The 20,169-nt window shown below is 37.2% G+C and overlaps 1 protein-coding gene across 4 annotated transcripts in view; it reads left to right on the top strand.

Moving 5' to 3' along the window:
* Positions 1 to 20,169, top strand: part of Aff2 (ALF transcription elongation factor 2) — a 450,392-nt gene that overhangs the window by 331,499 nt on the left and 98,724 nt on the right. For all 4 annotated transcript variants that reach the window (XM_034485864.2, XM_034485865.2, XM_076919068.1 and 1 more), the window contains exon 7: positions 17,382 to 17,478. In XM_034485864.2, the coding sequence (XP_034341755.1) occupies positions 17,382 to 17,478 (97 nt within the window). The remainder of the gene's footprint in view (positions 1 to 17,381; positions 17,479 to 20,169) is intronic.

The following is a 20,169-nucleotide window of genomic DNA, read 5'->3' on the forward strand; positions in this document are numbered from 1 at the left end:
CAACTCTATATTTGATATTTTTAATCCTGAAACAATTAATAGCAATATGTATACAGATAAACTGAACAGTATTTTTCTTAAAGTAAACAGTAGCATTTTAGGTATGAAAAGACCCACAAATTCTAGGGGTCTTATATATTCACATAATAGAGAAATATAGGAAATATGTGATCTGGAATCTATTCTTGCCCACATCTGTCCATACATTTTTATACCCCATGGGTTATGGTGTCTGTTTCTCTATAGTACTCTGAAAACCTTGTTTTCTTCGTCTCTTAGAATTGCACACAAAGATTCGTAACTGAAGGAATCCTGCATGACTACCTCAAGTAGAAATGAATCCAGACACAATATGAATAATTCAAGTATCAAGGCTAGATTGTCCTTTCCTTGACAAAGAGCATATCTCCTAGCCATTGTGAGTCCAAATCCATATTCTAGAATCTCCTCCCAAACCTCACATATCATGTGCCATTCCAGACATCTTCTTTCCCATCAAGGACATCCCACAAGTAGAAATATAAGTTCAGTCAGAGCCCAAAAAGCCTTATGGAGTTCTCACCCCTTTCCATCCCATCTTGCAAGCCTGGTCATCAGCACACTCTGATGTTGAGACTACAGCTCACCCAAGATTAAAACCCTTCTCTGGCATATCAAAGTAACAGCCATCCGACTGCCCCATTTTGAGAACTTTCTAGAAACCTCCTCTAGATGACCCAGACACTACTTTTTTTAAGGGCCACACTAATCTACATATATCCTCCCCCATGCCCCCAAAAAAACCCAAACCTGATTTTAGGAACATTAGCCTTTGCTACACTTAAAGTATGGTAGTCAAGAGAATTACTGGTCAAGAGTCATGTTTTAGAAATATCACTCTGGTTCATGTGGGAGATACTGAAATTTTGAAATCCGTGGCAGCAGACTAGAGAATGACAGTAGAAATTCTCATCAAAGGAATCGAGGGACTAACAAGAACTGTTAAGGAAAACTTTGAAATGATTCAAAGTTTTGTTTGCTTGGTAATATATGAAGACAGTGGGTTTTAAATAGATGTTTTAGCCTATTTGAGTTCTGTCAGAATACCTAACTAGTAATTTGTAAAGCATAGAAATATATTTTTCATAGTTAAAGGCTGGATAGATATTCCAAGATCAAGGCTGTGGCATGCTTACTATCTGCTAAGAATTGTTGCTTGCTTTCAAGTTAGCACCTTTATTCTGTATCTTCCATGGGGGAGAAAGATGGTGTTCTCTTATGGCAAATAAAATCAAAGAGCTTAGATACTTCCACTTAACTTTTTTAAAAGTGTAGTCAGTGGTACCAAACTTACAATGGGTCCAGTTAACCATTAAAGCCCTATGATGTTATAAAAATACACATTCAATGGAAACTGAAATTATACTTCAAATTTTGGATTTTGATATTTTCCCCAGGTAGCAGTACCTTTCTTCACATGCTTGGCTGTGGCAGCAAGCTACATCTCTCATCCAGCCACTAGATTAAATTACAAACAGCTGATATTGTGTTGCTATGGTATTTATTAAGTATTATTTTCTGTGTTTTCCAACCCCACCATTTTTACAAAATTTCTATTTATATCTCTTGTTTTCAGTATATTAAATGTTTTTTCCTGAAAATATTTTATATTTGTGATAGGATTAGCAAGAAAAACTATCATGAATTGAGGAACATGTGTAATCCTATTCATGCCCTTAGTCCTAATAGTCTCTAAAGCGTAGGAGTCTCTGTCTTGTAATACTACTGCATCAAGGATTAAGTTTTTACATGATTTTTAAAAGTTACACAAACATCCAAAGCATAAATAAAAGAGGCAAAATCAAAGCATAAGAATGAAATAGCCTCACACAGTATGAATGAAGCAGAGACAGAACATTTAATGAAGGAAGCCAGACACAAAGGCACACAGACTCTTCTTCATTCCTAGAAAGTGGCTACTAGGATAGGCTACTTTATGTAGATGGAAAACAGATTAGGGGTTGTCTAGGACTGGAGTGTAGGAAGCTGTAAAGGGATTTGGTGAGTGATAGCTAAAACTTACATAGTTAAAAGTTATAAGATGTGTCTAGGATTATGAAATGTTCTGAAACTTGATAATGGCGATAATTGCCTAATATCAACGGGTTTTAGTGAACCCACTAAAGGTACTGTACAGTCCATGTTTGAAGCAATAAATTGTAAAAAGTATAAATTTTACTATAATAATAATTACCTATACATACAAAATAAATCCACAAAAATAAATTTTAAATATTGAATAATATTTAGCCAGGTAGATGCAAGTAAGGCTTGAAGGACTGACTGAATGAATACATGCACGCAGACATAAACAACAGAAAGAGAAAGTCAATTCAATTTTAATTTGCTTGGGCTTGAGCCATTTGTAGCAGATTTAGATTTGAAAGAGGAACTTATACGAATATGCTAGGGTAAAGATGTAGCTAGAGTCAGGACCACAGATTACACAACTAGGGAGTGGAGAGACATGCACAAAGAAAGGAGAATAGTTCATATGGGCAAAGGGGAGGAAAGTAGGGAGAAGGTGAAAGCTTGCAGGAAAAAAATGGAGGAGTGGAACTCAGAACAGCCCCTAACTCCCCCCTCTTTCTCACCTTTGCTAAGAAGAAGACAAGCTAAACTGTAGCCCATACTGTCTGTATCCACAGTGATCATCCTAATGAGATTTTCCCTTATGTCATCTTCTCTGTTACTTGGTCTGTCATGCTGTGTGACTCAATACTACCTCAGAAGTCTTTGGCCCAGAATGTTTAAAAGGGTGACACTTTAATCTCTCTAGATGACAAAACTCATGATCCAAGAATGATTAAGTTGTAAAGTGTCACATACTTGAAAGAGCTGCCATGAAATGGTGCTGGCATAAGCAACTAGGAATAAAATCCAGCTTTATAATTAGCAAGGATGAAAGCAAAGTAAATGAGGCTTCTAAAAGCAAAATAATAATACCTCTTAAACTATGACAGTCTCTCAAAAGGGGTGAAGGATAGCAAGGGGATTGAGTTGGGTTTTTGATGAGATTTGAACTCAAGAAGTCTAGATGACTTACATTTCAGTTATTTTCTACTTAAGAAAATTGATCATACTATCTGTATGCCAATTTAGTTGCTGTTTGCTCTAACAATATATCTCTAAATGTTTTATATGCAATATCCTGTTTTATATGCAATGATATGGATGGGAGGTAGATTATAAAACCCTTCAAACCCTTTCTTCTGAACAGGTTATATTGCAAGATACTGAAGGTTGGAACTCAATATGTGAAGATGAAAAGCACTGTTCAAATGCTGAAAATACTGCTTCCCAAATTTGCAAATTCTAATGACTCTTGGGTTATAGCAGTAGTCAGTTACTTAGTTATATACCACAGGCCCCTCTCCTGTCTCCAAATCCCCTATGAACTTCCTTCTTCCCTAATCTCTCAAAATGTCATGAGGTTATGGGCCTAACTTCAAGGCATCTGCAAGTGGTAATTACCCAATAACAGTTACTATAGTTACTCAGTTAAGAAAAGCCTACCCTAGCACTGCTTAGGTAATTGATGAAATTTTTCTAAGAAAATGATATACTTTCCTTTTCCCTGTAAAGACAATATTTGCAGGAGTTCATTCCACATTTTTTGTAAATAGTTCTATTCTGTTATCTTCTTAATTGTTCCTGGATTCGGACAACAATTTTTTTTCCTTGTGGGAGTTCATTCTCTGGCTTCATGGTATCACACCATGCCAAGAGAACCCACTAGAGACCAAGAGACAGATCATGCTGTTGTCCCACATTCTCTGTCCACTAAATCAGTTTTCTTTCAAAGGAAGATGGTTATTGTGAAGCTGTCAAACTGAAGTTTAATTTAAATGGGCAGAATGAAGGCTTTTCTTAAACAACAGCAGTTATCTCTGTCAGATTCAAGTCTGGCAGACAATTACAAGCTGATTTGGCCATTATGAGTGAGTGGGTGTTTAAAAATAACCAAAGGCAAGAAAGATGACATGAAAACACTCATGTTACTCTGTAGACTGCAAACCAAGAGGGCAACTGAGTGTTCTTTACTTGGTCCTAGACTGAAGGCATTCTGACCCTCGTAGTCACGGAGAGGAGGCCTTTGGACAAGACATCATCCTTACAAGTTTCCCTGACTATTTCTTTTGTCCAGATCTGGGAATGCAAGGTTGCAGTGGAAGAGATGGCAACAATGTCTGTAGAGAGTTACAAGGCAGGCAAAGAGTTTACAATGCTGATAATTAGTAGAAACACAGTTGCTGGGTTTTGGAGTATATGTTTGTGGAGGGATCTGCTCTGCATGAAAAAGAACATCAAGGAACTCAATTTAAATGGGATCTGTGACGTTTGCATTCATGTAGGTGCTGGACTCTTGGTGCTGGGTCCTCATAAGAGTAGGGCAACCTAATTTCAAGTGTCATGACCTGGAAAATGGATTAGCTGATGGAAGATTAGGAGAAACTGCTACCATCCAGGCAGCCACACAGAAGACCAGGACAGACAGCTACCTTTCCTGTGCTGAGATAGAAACAAGCCTGTCTCACTTGTGCTCTGGGAATCTCTTGGTACAACTGCCAAATCCACAACCTCATCCCACTACTCTGCTAAAATGTGGGTTTCCTTTTCTCAGCCCTGCGGTCCAATTAAAGCAGCTCAGGAACATTGTCAGACCCTGTTAAATGCATGCCTGCCTGTAAGGCTTCTTGGGCATAGGCACAGGAAATTGGTACTGCCTAGAAGGGGGCAGTGATTACATAAATTCCTTTCATCATTAGCCTCAGGTCTGAAGATTCTGAAGTCAAGAAGGATAGAGGAGTCTCTGTGGATGAGATCTTGGCTTAGTATGCATTCCGTCCAAACGGCTGCATCTTTAATGCAGTGCTTTATCTCACTCAGAAAGGACAAAGCTGTTTTTTCCCTCAGTGAGCTTGTGGTGGCTGCATCAATTGCAGTTTCAATGTACAAAAATGGAGAGAGAAAGAGATTATGCAGGCAAAGTAGCTTCTTTTTCTACTTTTCTCTGTAGATGTCAGAGTGCATTTGAGACTATCTGCCAATCTCTGTCACGCAGGGCAGCAAGTAGAGAGATCAGTGATATGGCAGCTGGAATGAATGAATTGACATTCTAACTCTCCTCCCTGTCTTGGCCAGCTGTGAGTCAGAATTTTACAAGCAGCCTTTTTGATATGCAATACCATAAAACTCACCACTTGAAAGTGTATAATTCAGTGCTATTTAGTATATTCATGCAGTATCAACCAGTACCAGTTTCCAACTTCTTTTTTACCAGCCCAAAGAATCTCTCTAACATTAGTGGTTGCTCCTTAATTTACCTCCACTCATCTGACAACCAGAGTCCTTGTGGATTTCTGTATCTACCTGTTCACTTACTTTAAATATAGTCAACTAATATGTGGTCATGCTCACACACACATAGACATGCACACACACTAAAACATACACACTGACAGACATTCATTCAATATGTGGTTTTCTTTCACTTAGCATGACTTTGGGGGAGTCTCTTTCACTTGTTACATATTTCAGAACTACATTTCTTTTTATAACTGAGCCACATCTCATCGTATGGCACAAGATGTTTATGTACCCATCAACTGATGGGCATTTGTGTTGCTTTACAATTTATGTTTGTTTTAGGAAGACGAATGATATTGGCCATTTCTGGGTCTGTCTTAGTTCAAGACAATAGGAATGAGCACAGAAGGTTTAAATAATAAACATTTATTTCTCAACGTTCTGGAAGTCAGGACATCCAAGATAAAAGTGCTAGTATGGTTGTGTCTGCTAAGGGAATATATCGGAGAAAACCAGAGGAAATAAGCTGTCTTTTCTGTCTTCTTAAAAAGTCACTAACCTGCCAATATAAAACACAGCTCTTACCTCAAAGTGAATATAAAACACAGCTCTTACCTCAAAGAGAATAGATATGGTTCTTTCCATACCCAAATGTGAATGAGCATAGCCTGGCAACATGGATTCACATTGATCACATTCTGACAGCAAGTTCTAACATAGATGTGGTTTAATGAAGGAAGATTTTATAGTTGCAGAATAAAAAAAAAAGGTTTCAAACTTTGGCATTTCACAGATATATTGGTGGGAATATCAGGTTAGAGCAAAGTGTAGAATCTTACTGGGACATGAACTGGATTTAGAAAGGCAGACTTCTGTTAATCCATTAGCACAACAGTATCTACCAATGTCACTTTTTCTGTAGCAAACCACTCCCTATCTTGAGAATGCTCTCTGACCACTTGATCAATCCTTCTTTAGAGCTCAGTGACAGTACTAAGATGCTAGCCTTACATTCGGCACACAAAAGCCACCTATCACAGACCATCTGGTCTGTCCTTCTGTAGGGCTCAGAAGCAGTGCTAAGATGCCAGCCTTACATGCAACACAAAAAAGTCACTGCATTTAGAAAAACTTAAGTTGTGTTGAGGAGAATGAATCACAGAGAATTCATTTACACTGAGGTGAAATTTGGAAAGAGATAGTCAGAATGACTCAACATGGCTGCTCTCTGCTTCAATGTGATTATGCCATGTACTACAATTTATAGTGTAAACAGGTCTACAAAAGCTTAATATATCATTCAACTCATTTAACATGCACAGAAGGAGCCATTAAATTATATCAATCCCATTACTCAAAATGTTCAGAAAATTCTTCTGTATTACAGCCCAATGGAAAAATGGCCTTGCAGCCAAGTGCTTCAGCATGAACATTGAATTCTCTGGGGGAACGCATGTCGTAGACTGTTACTTAGGGAAATATAGTGGAGACATTGTGGAGCCCCTTGTAAAACAATCCTTACTTTGTTAAAACAGTGTGATCAAATTTTCAGTTACATTAACTGGAATCTCTGTATTTATGAATCTTGTAGATAATCATGAGTGTCAACTGAATGAGGGTGTGCTTTAATGCGTGATTGTTTTTGAAAATGGAAAGTATGGCTTTTCGTCTCCTTAAAATGTTTTTGTAAAATTTATCTCCAATATCCCAAAAATGTTTAAATTAGTTGAACATTTTTAGCCTAGCATCGTCTTTTTCTTTGCAAAGACAGTGTACCACGACCCAAAGTGGGCTAGCAAGCATGCCAGGATAGGGATGTTCTCTTGGCTTTTACCCTAATGCAGGTGGTGAATGTGTCTTATCACCATTGGCTGGAATCTGACCTCACAGTTTTCCATGATTGGCTAGTTTTAAAACAATATGAACATTGGCCCTTGGCAGTCAAGCTACCTTGATTGTAAAAATATTTCTGGCTATTCGTCTCTCTTTACTATATGTTTTCATTTCTTTTTCTTCAAACTCACCCAGCATATGTCGATGTGCTGAAGTCTCTAGTAACAGAAAATTATTGTTATGATAAGTTACTAGTGGTTGTTTGGTCTTGATGAAAAGCTAAGCCCTAATTCAAGAATTAATTATTTCTTCTCTCTCTTCAGCATGGTTTCCGGTGAACCTTCCTAGGGGTGGTCCCTTGGCCAAGTGATTGATTTGGCCTAAGTTAAGTCTTATCTGAATTTGCATGATGCCAGGAAGAAGTCTTGGGATAACACAAATCCCAATTTAAAAGGATAGATTACCAGGTGCCAGACAGTATGAAGGAGCAACAGCTAGAAACAATGATGTATCAGCTTGCTTGGGCATGTAAGAAATAAATTTTTGTGTCCATTTTCAGTTTAAGTGTGCTTAGAGGGCTTTTTTGTTGTTTGTTTGTTTTGCTTTTGTGTTTTGTTTTGTTTTGTTTGGTTTGGTATAAGAGATCTTTATTTTCACCAGAGAGGGACAAGCATTGGAGTAGTGCAACATCCAAACCCCAGACCAGACATGCAGCATTCACATGCAAAACAGCTACACAGGCTGGGGCAGGGCCAGAGTTGGGGACTGGGCTGGTGGCAGAAGAAGCTAATGCCCAAGTATCCTAGTAGGGGTGCAAGGGTGCTTAGAGTTTTTTAGAGTTACAGCAAGAGGAGCTAGGCCCCTTCCTCTCCCCTAACTGTGAGCTGGTACCTGTTGGTCTCAGAATTCTAATAATTGAAAAGTTGAAAAAAAAAAAAAAGAAAGAAAAAGAAAAGTTGCAGGAAGCATGCTAAGTGCCTGAGTACATGATCAGAAAAAGTAGCAGTCTCAAGGCCAACTCATTCATTAGATAAATTGTTACATCTTAAACCAACAGGAAGAAGAATTTGGGGCTGGGCAAGGCCCAGCAGATGGGAAAAGGGTTCAGGAATTTCTCATGGTCAGAGGATTTTAAAAACCTACTATGTCCTGCACTAAATCAGCACATTGGGTAGTTTTGCTTTTTCTCTATGCTCAAGTCCCTTTCTGCAAAGCATATGGCAACAACTGCTTAAATTTCACCAGTTTGTTGGATTTGTTATTATAGAGGGAAGGTCTTGTTTTCTACAGGTGGGAGACAAGATGAGGGTCATGCTGGATCTTAATGCCTGCTGTGTCTGTCCAGCATCTCCTAGCCTGTTTTTCTCTAAATAAGATAGAATATTCTTTCTCTTCTTCAGACTTATTTTCTGCATGCTTATTATCTGCTCTTGTTTCTGTCCTCCGAGTCTTTGGTATCCTTGATTATATTTTTTCCTTTCTAGTTACAATGATATAAACAGGCTAAGAAAAAACAAACTACTATGATACCTTTAGTGATTCTTTTAGATGCTTCTGTGTTCAATATTCTCTAGATTATTGCTAATAATAATAATAATAATAATAATAAAATAATAGTAAAATACTATTGACAGTCAGTCTCTGGAGAGTATACAAAGAGCTGTACGCTTAAAACAAGTCTTACACTAATAACTTGGATGAGAGTTTTAACAGAGTTTCCTTAGTTGAGTTCACCTGGATGTTGTAAACATCAGTTTAACGATATGTTACTCTGTGTATATTGTTATCTCATTTGAAACAAAAAAAAATAGCTATGGTAGACCATTCTCTGAACTGTACAAAACATAAAAATATAAAATGGTGGAATTAATATCAATGGATTATATTAATCTGTTTTTTTCTGCGTAACAAATGAATCAAAATAAGTCAATTTCCAATTCTGTTTTAAAATATATAATCAAGCATTAATGCAAATATGGACATACTTATGGAAACCAATGTTTAGGTTTGTGCTTTACCATTACATATTCCTTGTCTAGAATGAAGTTTTCCTTCTTGACCTCATTTTTTTTTTTTAAGAAAGTAGGGGTTGGGAAATGTTCTGGGGCTGTATTGCATAAGTTACTATCTTTTGATTTGACCATATGGTTTAATCATTTAGCTTGTTGTTGGTATGATATCATGAAAATAAACTTTAAGAGCCTATATGAGTCTGAGATAGGACCCCTGTATTTGTGTTATACTTGTGTAGCTTGGTGTTCCTTTGGGATTCCTAATAGTGGGTATGGGGGCTGTCTCTGACTCTTTTTTCCTCCTACTGGTTGTCTAGTCCACCCTTAATGTGAGGATTCGTGCCTAGTCTATTGCCATGTTGAGTTGATATCCCTGGGAGTTCTACTCTTTCCTGCAGGGAAATGAAGGAGGAGTGGATTTGGGGGAGACAGGCAGCTTAGGTGGGACCAGAGGAGAGAAGGTGTGGGAAAGGGTGGTCAGAATGTAATGTATGAGAGAAGAATAACACTTAAAAATCAAAATGACAAAACAACAACAAAACTATTTAAACTGTGAATTTCTAAAATGTTGTTGCTTAATATAGTTTGTGGTTGAAAATTCAGTTGCATTTTGTATAGTCTTAGACTTTTTAGAATTAAAATACTTGGGAAAATAATAAAAAGTTTCCTTCTTTATGAACAATGATTTATATAGGGTTCTGATGTGTAACAGTGTGAAAGGGTGCAGTTCTTTGCCATTCAGGTTTTATTTGAATATGAAACTCATTTTTTAAACAGAATTGTATGTGATGTATTGACTATAATTTAAACTGAAATACCATGAGCCAATAATCACAGGAAATGATAAGGATTGGCCAATTCTTTTATGGTAAGTGTATGATACTGAATAGCTCATTTAATATCTGCAACTATCTTATAAGGTAGTATATCTTGGTTCCGAGTTTACTTAGGCACTCAGGAGTTCAAGGAGTTTGAATAAAGTAAATTGGCTAGTGAAGATTTGAGCTTGGGTCTATCTTATTGCAGACAATGTGATTTCAGAAGCCAGGAGCTTCACTATATTCAGAAACCATAGTACCAGTGAAATACTTTTGCAGAAGGAACGTTGGTAAGCTAAGGAAGGTTATGGAACATTGGCTAATTCTTGCCAATATGTATCCTTGGACTTGAAGGTGTGATGCATGACAAACTATGCCATCTTAGCTCATATATATCATCCTTAACAGAAAAACACATCTATTAGATCTTATTTCCTATATAGTAACAAATTTCCTAGGCTTTGTTAGAACTTAAATATGACCATCATATTTGCTGTGAGAAATGTATATATTATATGTTTAGCATGAATCTACAAGGGAGGTCTAGTAAGATGTAGTTAACAACTGATACAGATGTATGGTGACCTGGGAAACATGTCTACTATACAAATATGGGAACTGAAGGTATACAGACAGGCCACATAGTCAGCAACTTGAGCTGCAGCTAATCTGAATCTCAGTGGAACACTTAGTGATCCTCCCTTCTCAGAGAATGAAGACAAACACTTCAGGGCCATCTCCCACTTGCCTTCTTATCTCCGGTGGGAGGATGTCATAGGACAGTTTTCTATTGCTTCTCAGATTCTCTGGGGTACAAAGCCTGCCCTGTCCTTGAAGAATAGAAGTACCACATAAAAATCTGCTGAGCTCAAGTTTAGAAGAGCCCAGCTACAGACTATTCTATAACTCACTCTGAAGTTTTCTCAGAGCCACTTGGAATCTGGTACACCCCTTTGGGTCTATAGATCCAAGAATCTAAAAGAAGCAGGTAACTTCGGCTGTTCTTCCTGCCTTTCATCATGTAAGTAGTAAACAGTCTAAATGTGAAAATAATTCTTTGTGGCTTTACCAGGTTAATCAGCCAAGTCTTGTTCTTGATGTCCTGTCTTATATGTATGCACATTCACTGATGAAATGTATATGTGGTATAGGTAACATATGCCAGCTGTAGCATTGCAGAGTTGAAACCCTGTCCATATGGGTTATGAGGCAATTTACCTCTTTGTACTTTGAAGTGTAAAGAGTTACTTTTATTGGCAGCAAAAAGAGCTGAGCATACAAATCTGCTAGAATTTTTTATAAACATCTGAGCAACACTGTTGTTTAAATTTAGTTGAACCTAAGTTGTCAAGTCTGAATATTTTGCTTAAAGAATCGAAAATGAATTGTAATTTCTTTATGCATCAGCATAAAAAAAAATCCTGCTTGCTATATCAATGCAGGTAAACAGCTCTTGTCTGCAGCCTTTCTCTAGAAACATTCCAAGTTAAAGTGTTCAGTGGTCACTGGCTTTGAATTTGCAGATACAACTGAAGTATTGGCCCTAGCCAACAATGAGTTTAATTTCAGGTGAAGTGGCTTTCAGCAGACATGAATTGTAGTGCCCTTAGCAGCAACTAAATTCTTCAGCTGTTTTGAGGAGTTGGCTAGGTGGAGATTAACGAACCAACTACACAAAGGAGCTCTTTACTTAATCCTTTAATAATTAGAAGCTGATCTGGAGAGATGAGTAATGAAGTACCTTCTGATCATGAGGTACTTTGGAGGTATGCACAAAGGTTTCTTCTCTATAATCAGCTCTGGGGGCTCTTGGAAACTTAAGAAAGTCTGAAAAGGACAACCCTAAAGTGGTGGCTTTGCAGGAAATTTTCTTTCCAATGAGAATAATGCTACTCAGGCCTGTTTCCAAAGAGACAAATGAGTACTACAAGCAGTGCAGCACCTGGAATCAAAGATCCTAGAGGATATTATCTAAGCACACCAGCCGCTATGCTGAGTCTGATGGCTAATGCCTAAAACCCAGCATTTGGGAGGCTGAGGCAAAAATATTGCCAAAAGTGGGGAGGAGATATTAGATAGTCAAATTAGAGAGTAGAAATCTACTACTACCCTGGATTACCTAGCCTGTAACAACCCTGGTCTGAGAGATTTTTCTTATTGAAATTTTCTTCTTCTCACCCTATATTCTTTGTTTTAAGCAAACTCCCCCCAAGTTCCCATTCCCATTAAATGTATGAATGAAGATAATGTCACTTGGATGAATGTGATACACAGGAAATTCTTTCTAGATGACTTGTATGTCCCACTGAAGAATGGAAGGTCAGCTATCTTGTTTAGGATGTTTTACACATATAGGTAAGTTTAGTTATCACCCTGTATCAAGGAAGCTTCTCTTTGTAATAAATGGAGACTATTAGAGAAAGTTACAGATGATACAGAGAACAACTGAACATGGAGTGTTCAGGCCCAATTGATACATCTATGATACAACCCCTATTTCTAAGTCTCAGGGAGAATTGAACAAAATGGGGTGGAAAGGTTGTAAGGACAGAAGAACAAGACATTTGCTACAAGATTATGTCTTCTGTATATAACATGAAGCTCCACCTATAAAATCTTAATAATATAGTCAACAAGACAGACTTACACGAGGATACCAGTTGACATCACAACATGGATGAGGACATTTCACAGGACCCACATCTAGATGAAGATATGCAGGGAATTAATGATTTCCGAGAGAAGGAGAATCTATCTTCCTCAGAGATCATCTCCCTATTCAGTTATCCAATACCAAGTGGTCAGCTCTAAACACATATACATATGAACAACACTAAAATTACCCAGCAGGTTGTATTTATGTATTTATAATTGTGTGTGTGTGTGTGTGTGTGTGTGTGTGTGTGCGCGCGCGCGCGCACGTGCCTGCATGAGAGAGAGAGAGAGAGAGAGAGAGAGAGAGAGAGAGAGAGAGCAATAAAAGAAAGGAGGTCGTTGATTTCAGAGGCAGTTGGATGGCATGGAAAGAGTTGGGGAAAAGGTGAAATAATGCATTAATTATATGGGAACGACATCTCTGAGACACATGTTTTTATTCCCATTGAGCAAAAGAGTAAACTGGCGTTCAGAGAAGCTATATAGCAAGGTTGGGCTTTCTTAATAAATCCTATTCTGTACCTACGAAGTCATAATTATGTCTATAATATGATACTTCACTGAATGAATTCATTTCAACCCTGTTCCACTATCTCCGAGGCTATCTAAGGAAATCCTGATTTTAAATATTTTTATTTGAAATTTTTGGGAAACATTTCACTTGGTATAGGAAGAATTTTTTCCTTAAAAATTTAGAAAACATTGACTTGATGTGGAAAGTCAGAAAACATTTTTCCAACAAAGGCAACTATCACTTGCTTTCATCTCTGTTGCAACTAGTTAACCTGGCCGTTATGACGTGGAAGCAACAAGAACCAATACATAATGAATGGGGAAGGCTTATGTCAATAAAACTTCTGAAAACTGAAATATGATTTCTATACAATCTTCCTGTGCAATGAAATGACATTGTTTTCTCCCACCCATTAAAAAAAAAGCAGTTCTTCACTCATTATCAGTACAGAAACATAGAAAGGTCTGGACTAGACAGTCTCTAGGAGACAATGCTTGGTTCTCATGCTAAGCCATCAAAATATTTGGAGATGTCTATTTTCTGCAATTTGTAGCAATCTGTCAGGTATAGAATATAGTCTTTTCCAGGTCTACATGTATATGGTAGGTACAACATCTGGGGCAGACACAGCTTTTGGCCTAGGATGAGGGACTTGGCCCTAGAGCTCCACTTGACAGATCTTTGAGGCTTTCATGAAATATAATACTCATTTTCAAACCAATTAGCATTTTCCATGTTCCTCAAGCTGAGACTGCTCAAGGTTCCCAGTAAGATAATCATTGAATCAGAAATTTATAATTTAAAATCTCATAAATTAGATAAAATTCTTAATCATAAGAGATGAGGAAAAGCCATAGAAATTTTACCCTGGGAAAGCAAACTTAATACTCTGAAAAAATATCACCACTTCTTACTAGTTTTCTACCTTTTAACCAACCAATGCAGACCACTAGGTAGGACAAATATACTGTCCCCTGAGTAATATGAAACTGCTCATATTTCATTCCCTCAAGATTTCTTTTTGTTAAGAGGAAAAGTCCTTTAAGGCACAGAGCTACAAGGAGCCAAATTACTATTCCCGAAGATGGTATAGAGTAAGATTTTGATGAGAAGGCATAAGTTCTAAAGTATCCCATGATTCTTTGGATGATGTGATTATCCCCAAGCCCAGCTGTGGGATGCAACTGAAGCTATCAGGATCTTACTCTGATTGCCATCAGTTCTTGGTACACAGTATTCCACTGACAATCTAAGTAATCAGAAAATTTTAAAATAGTTAGATGGACCAGAGACTGTGGGTCTTAACTTAAAGTCTACAACCTGAGTGAAACAACCCCTTACCCCACATCCCTAAGGTAAGCAGATAGAAGCTGGAAAGCACAGGATAACTTCAAACTGACATTTTCTTTAAAAGTCCTAAAGAACAAAATTGTACCAGCAGCTGCCTATTGTCAGAATTATAAATTGAAGAACATTTTATTTTCGTGATAAAATCACAGGCTATATTTTAGGAAGTAAAATAACCCAAATTTGGGTCTTTGTCCCAGGGGTCTCATTCAGCACCTAAGGAAAGTAACATAGACTATGAGCCTGTTTCTAGATCCAACTTTGAGATACTAGTAGACATTTCCTGAATCACCATTGTTTATCCGTAGATTGCTGACATCTTCCCAAATGAATTTTATGATTTTGTCAAGTATCCGCACTATTAGCTCCAGTTGTGATTCACATTGCTAACAACCAAAGTCTGTAAAACAAAGGATGTCCACGTGGCTTAGAAATCATAATGACTCAGAAAATGTGTCCAAACCTGTGATTAACCTGTGGTCATTTTATGTTAATATAGTCTTTGAGTTTATTTTGTTCTTGATTCTGATAGAATTTAATGTACCATTATTTATAATTTGTGTTTTCTAGGAAAACATGTACTTCTAAATGGTGCCTCCAGATGGTTTGGGTCCCAAGTTTGACTCCATGGCTTCCTCTTGTGCAGTCATAAGAACATTTTTAACATCTTTAAACCTCATTTAAGAAGTGTTACTAGCAACAGATTTTCATCATAGGCTTCTTGCAGGCATTTAATTCTGTGCCACAGATCAAATAGTTAACACTATTCCTGACATAGAAATTTGGCCACTACAAATAGATAAATCTTGAGTAACTCATTATGCTGACCACTTCAGCATACTTTAACCCATACACTTGCATACACAGAGCAAACCATTTTACAATTAGAAGCACAGATAGTTTAAATGTATTTGATTCTATAGCCCATAAAAGTGATGTAGTCCTCATTTCCTAAGACAGTTTTAGAGCCACAAACCCAAAACTTCAAAAGAAATGTTGAGATACATATTTTCTCCTCTAATATCTTGGAATTGGATATTAGTTACTTGCAGAACAGCCATAAATCCTTCAAAATCAGTTTATCTAAAACCAACTCACATAATTTTGCTTCTTAGTAATCATCCTTTATATTGGTTGTGGTTGTTGCTGTTTAGACCTCAGTGTCTCCATTGGGGATTAAAGAGCTATGCTTTCTTAGGAGAATTATTACATGGCCACTGTGACATGAAAAAGCCCTTTCCAACAATTGAACAAGACCTCTAAAATAACATATAATAGATACATAACAAATGGGAATCCAGAAATGGGAATTTTAGGATTGATGTTATACTGACTAGCTGTGTGACCTTGAAGAAAGTAGTTCACCTATCTGAATCTTTCCTTCCTTGTCTCCAAAATAAAGTTGGTAGGCTTTACCTTTTCTAAAAAGATGCTATAAAGACAATGGAAGTGAATTATGTGCTCTTTGTCAGCCACATGAGCATTAAAGACTGGTGGGAATGAGAGAAACTGTGGGAAACTGTGCCATGATTGTCACTTCAGTCTGTAAAACCATATGAGACCTGCTTAGCTGACTTTGTGGTTTGAAGTGTGCAGTCCTCCATTATTCTGGAAGGCCAGAGAGAAGGAACACCCCCTCCACAACCATCATTTACAGAGAAAGTGTAGGAGACAAAATGAAGTCTAGGTATCACAGAGGCTGGTCTAGAATACAGGTCCCAGGAGATGCTATTGGCTCTGCCCATTGCCCTGACTGAGATGGATTCTGGAAAGAGAGATTCTTTTTTAAGAATATTATTTCTCGAAAACTTTTTGTAAAGGAATAAAAGCCTGAATGAGTCATGGGAGGGCACAGTGTATGATTTCCAGAGTTGAGGAATAGAATTTTGGCTTTATAGTTAAGGTTGATGCTGAGCCAGGAAAAAGAATAAAAAAAGAGGAGCAGAGCATTCCTGGGAGTTGGGAACTGGTTCAGAACAACTCAGATTTCCTCTACTTGCATCATAATGATAAGGTCTAAAGTTATATTTAATAAATTAAAAGATGAACACAAGTTGGTCTTTGAAGGATATGCACCCGGAACTTTAAGATAATAAGCTGCCCTTCCTGCTCTAGCTCCAACTTGAAGATAGCAGAGACACTCAACTTAATACTCCTGACAAAACTAAAGGCTTTGTGTAGCCAATAAACAGTTTTGAAGGTGCTAGTTCAGCACCAATATCTAGACCTCTCATATTTTCCAAATACCTTGCTTTAGGAAAGAAAGATTTTTTTATACACAACATGGGTTTACATCTCTTGGATCATATTTTGCAGCAAGACATGGAACATATTTCAAAAGGTTAATGACTAGCCATTTCTCGCACAGATTTTTGTGATCACTGAGGTGCCCATACAGACAGGTTGTGAAGGTTTCCTTGACCTCTGTCATTCAGAGAGCCCCAACAGTCTTTCCCAGTAGTCCCCAGATCAGCTTAACAGTGCTATCATTCCTGCCCACCTTCCTGCCTGGAAGTCAAATAAACTGGTCTGTAGAGAAACAATGCCCCATCACCCTGTAGTGCTTGACCAGTACATTTATTATTCTTTTATATAAATTCCTGCCATCTCTGGAGATGATGAAATCATCTGTTGTCCCTTGATTTAGGATAAGGTAGCAATAGAAGATATGTGAAATTATGACATAACTATAAGAGCTCAAATATCTAATTAGCTGAAAGACTCTTGGTTCCCTCTTTACTTTTGCAGCTATCAGATTCTAGTAACAATAATTTTATTCGCATTGCAAGGTGAATCTGAGGATAATTTAGACAAGATGTTTTGTAACACAAATGCCACTCTGATTGACTTCAGGATGCTTGAGGACGACTTGAAGCTGAGCAGTGATGAAGATGACCTTGAGCCTGTGAAGACCTTGACCACACAGTGCACAGCCAATGAACTCTACCAGGTAGGAAGGGCTTAGAGCATTGCATTGAGCTCAAGGGGGTGGGACACAAGGGAGTAGAGTAACTTTCATAAACACAACCTTTTTCTTTTTCAGGAAGAGAAAGAAACAAAGATGAGCAGTGTTTGGGAACAGATGAAATCAACTTCCATTTTCATTAAAGCTACAGCAGAGAGATGCTGAGCTCTTTCAAACCAATCCAATTTCACTCTATTTTCTGTACACAAATACTGCTCATCAATAAGCAATAGAGTATTGTCTTTCTGTCTTTTGAACTACTTGCTGTATGTGGGTGGCATGTCCATTGGGTGACTCCGGGGTGAGGCTTAGCATTTACAGGCAATAATATGGGTATAAATTTCCATTTTCTTCTCCAAGACATACCATTGCATAGTGGAGCTGAGAATGAATACCCTGTATATTGCAGCATCATGCAGTCAACAAAAGCTTTCAGTTGTCCTTGATTTCTTATTTTCCGAATAATTTCTAGTACTTTCTCTCCAAAAGAGATTACTGTAATCTGATATCTTTAATCATCTCTGATCAGTCTGAACTTCTTGGTTTTAAAATGTAAAACAGCACTATTAAGTCCCTATATCAGCAATGATATATAATATCAATGATCCCTGTACTGTTTTCCATATGTAGAGTTTTTCTTGTTGTTATGCCACATAATATGGAGTACTGAAGGCAATTTTGATGCTATTTAAGTCTTGCATGTTTTTTAGTCTTGGTGGTCTATGAAGAACAAGCACAAGGAGAGTACTACCTACACTCTCACAATCTCACATCTATTTCTGGTGTGCTTGCTGTGCATTTACCAAGTACAAGCAGTCCCTTTTCTACTTGAGTGTGCACTGCATAATAAATGTAAAACACACACTTCATTGGCTATGTCTGTCATTTCTGCTTTCTACATGTAATATGTCAATAACAAATGGCATTGCATTTGTAAATAAAACAAAAACAAAGCAGAAATTCTACATCATTGATTTTGACAGCTGCAACCTTAAATTTTAATGAAAATGTTTAGAGCAGAATGTAGCAATAACAGAGAGTGAATTTTGCACATTGATTTCCTCTGTATGTGAATATATAAATGCATTTCTGCTTTATAATTCATAGGATTATTTTTATATTATATTAAGAAATGGCATCAGACTCATTGGCTGAATCATCTGCAATTTTGAGATAACTTTGCTGATATTATATAAAGTGCTAATACATATGGATGCTCGGGAATGATAAATTAGGAGCTCCTATGGCCTGTTGCCTTCTGATAAGACATGCCTTTCTTCTTGAGGCTAAAGATATTTCATTGAATAAGAGATCTGAAGTTGGAGAAACACAGTACAGCAAAGTAATATAGTTGACTTTGATGAACAGGAAGTACTTACAAGATTGCAAGTGTTCACAGATGAGCTGCTTGGGAGAGTTTGAGGACAAGTTAAGAGACTTAGAAAGCTATAGCTATTTGGCATTAATGATAACATTTAGTGAACTATGGATTTATGAAGCTTAGCATTCTTTTCCAAGAATATACGACTTAAAACTGTTTTCTACTTATTATTTTAAACATTATACAACATAAAATTAGGAATTATAAACTCATAGTTTAGTGACATGCACTACATTGACAAACTTGTATATCCATCACCAATTCTGAAATATTTTCATTGTCCTAAATGGAAACTCAACACACATAAAGTATACTCATTGCTCCTTTCACTTAGCCCCTGAAGATTACTCACTAATCTACTTTTTTGTCTTTATAGATTTGCCTATTCCCTATAATGGGATGATACAGTATTGGGCCTTTTTAATATCTAGTTCTTCACTTACTACAATGATTTGTTTCTAAGTTATTTAAGGTTGTACAATATAGTAACACTTCATTTGGTCTTATGGAAAAATAATATTCTATTGTTTGGATGAAGCACATTTTGTTTATCTGCTCATCTCTTCACATTACTTCAATCAGTTCTGCCTTTTGGCTATTTAGTGCTGTTGTATGTACTTAAGGGCAACTATTTTCATGGACACTTATATTGCCTCTTTTTAGCATGAAAAAGAAGTAGAAACACTGGGTCTCATGTTAATTTTATGTTTGTTGCTAATAAAGGAACCATAGGCATAGTTTTCATCTGGGTACCACAGAGCCATGTAGATAATATGGCTCTAGTCATTTATCTCACAATTGGGACCATTCTACCTCCAGCAGCCTCATGAGGATGCACTCCACATACACAAAAAGAAATGCGTTTTCTCCACATCCCTACTGCATTTTGCTTCTTAATAGGGACTTTGAGGGATGTTGACATGGATTCACAGTCCTCTAAGATGGTGTACCTATGCTAAGACACTTACCAAGAAGTGTGGGGGCAGTCCTGTAGCTAAAAAGATATATGTTTTTATTCTAGTCTTAATATGTTCAAACTGAATGAATTCTAGCAAAAGATCTAGTTTCTATAAAATAAAAATAACAGTACTACCTACTCTTTGAGTCATAGTAGATTCAATGACAAAAACGAGCCAATACATATCGAAGAACTTGACACTAAAGCTTAGGACATGGCAGATACTCATCACTTTACATGCTACTTTTCATTGTTATGGTTATGTCAGATTATCCAAATAGTCTAGAATGCTTTGAAATGCGAGGTCTCTCCACTTTCCCTTTCTTAAAAAGAATGG

Source organism: Arvicanthis niloticus, chromosome X (assembly GCF_011762505.2).
Source record: "Arvicanthis niloticus isolate mArvNil1 chromosome X, mArvNil1.pat.X, whole genome shotgun sequence".
Lineage (NCBI taxonomy): Eukaryota > Metazoa > Chordata > Mammalia > Rodentia > Muridae > Arvicanthis > Arvicanthis niloticus.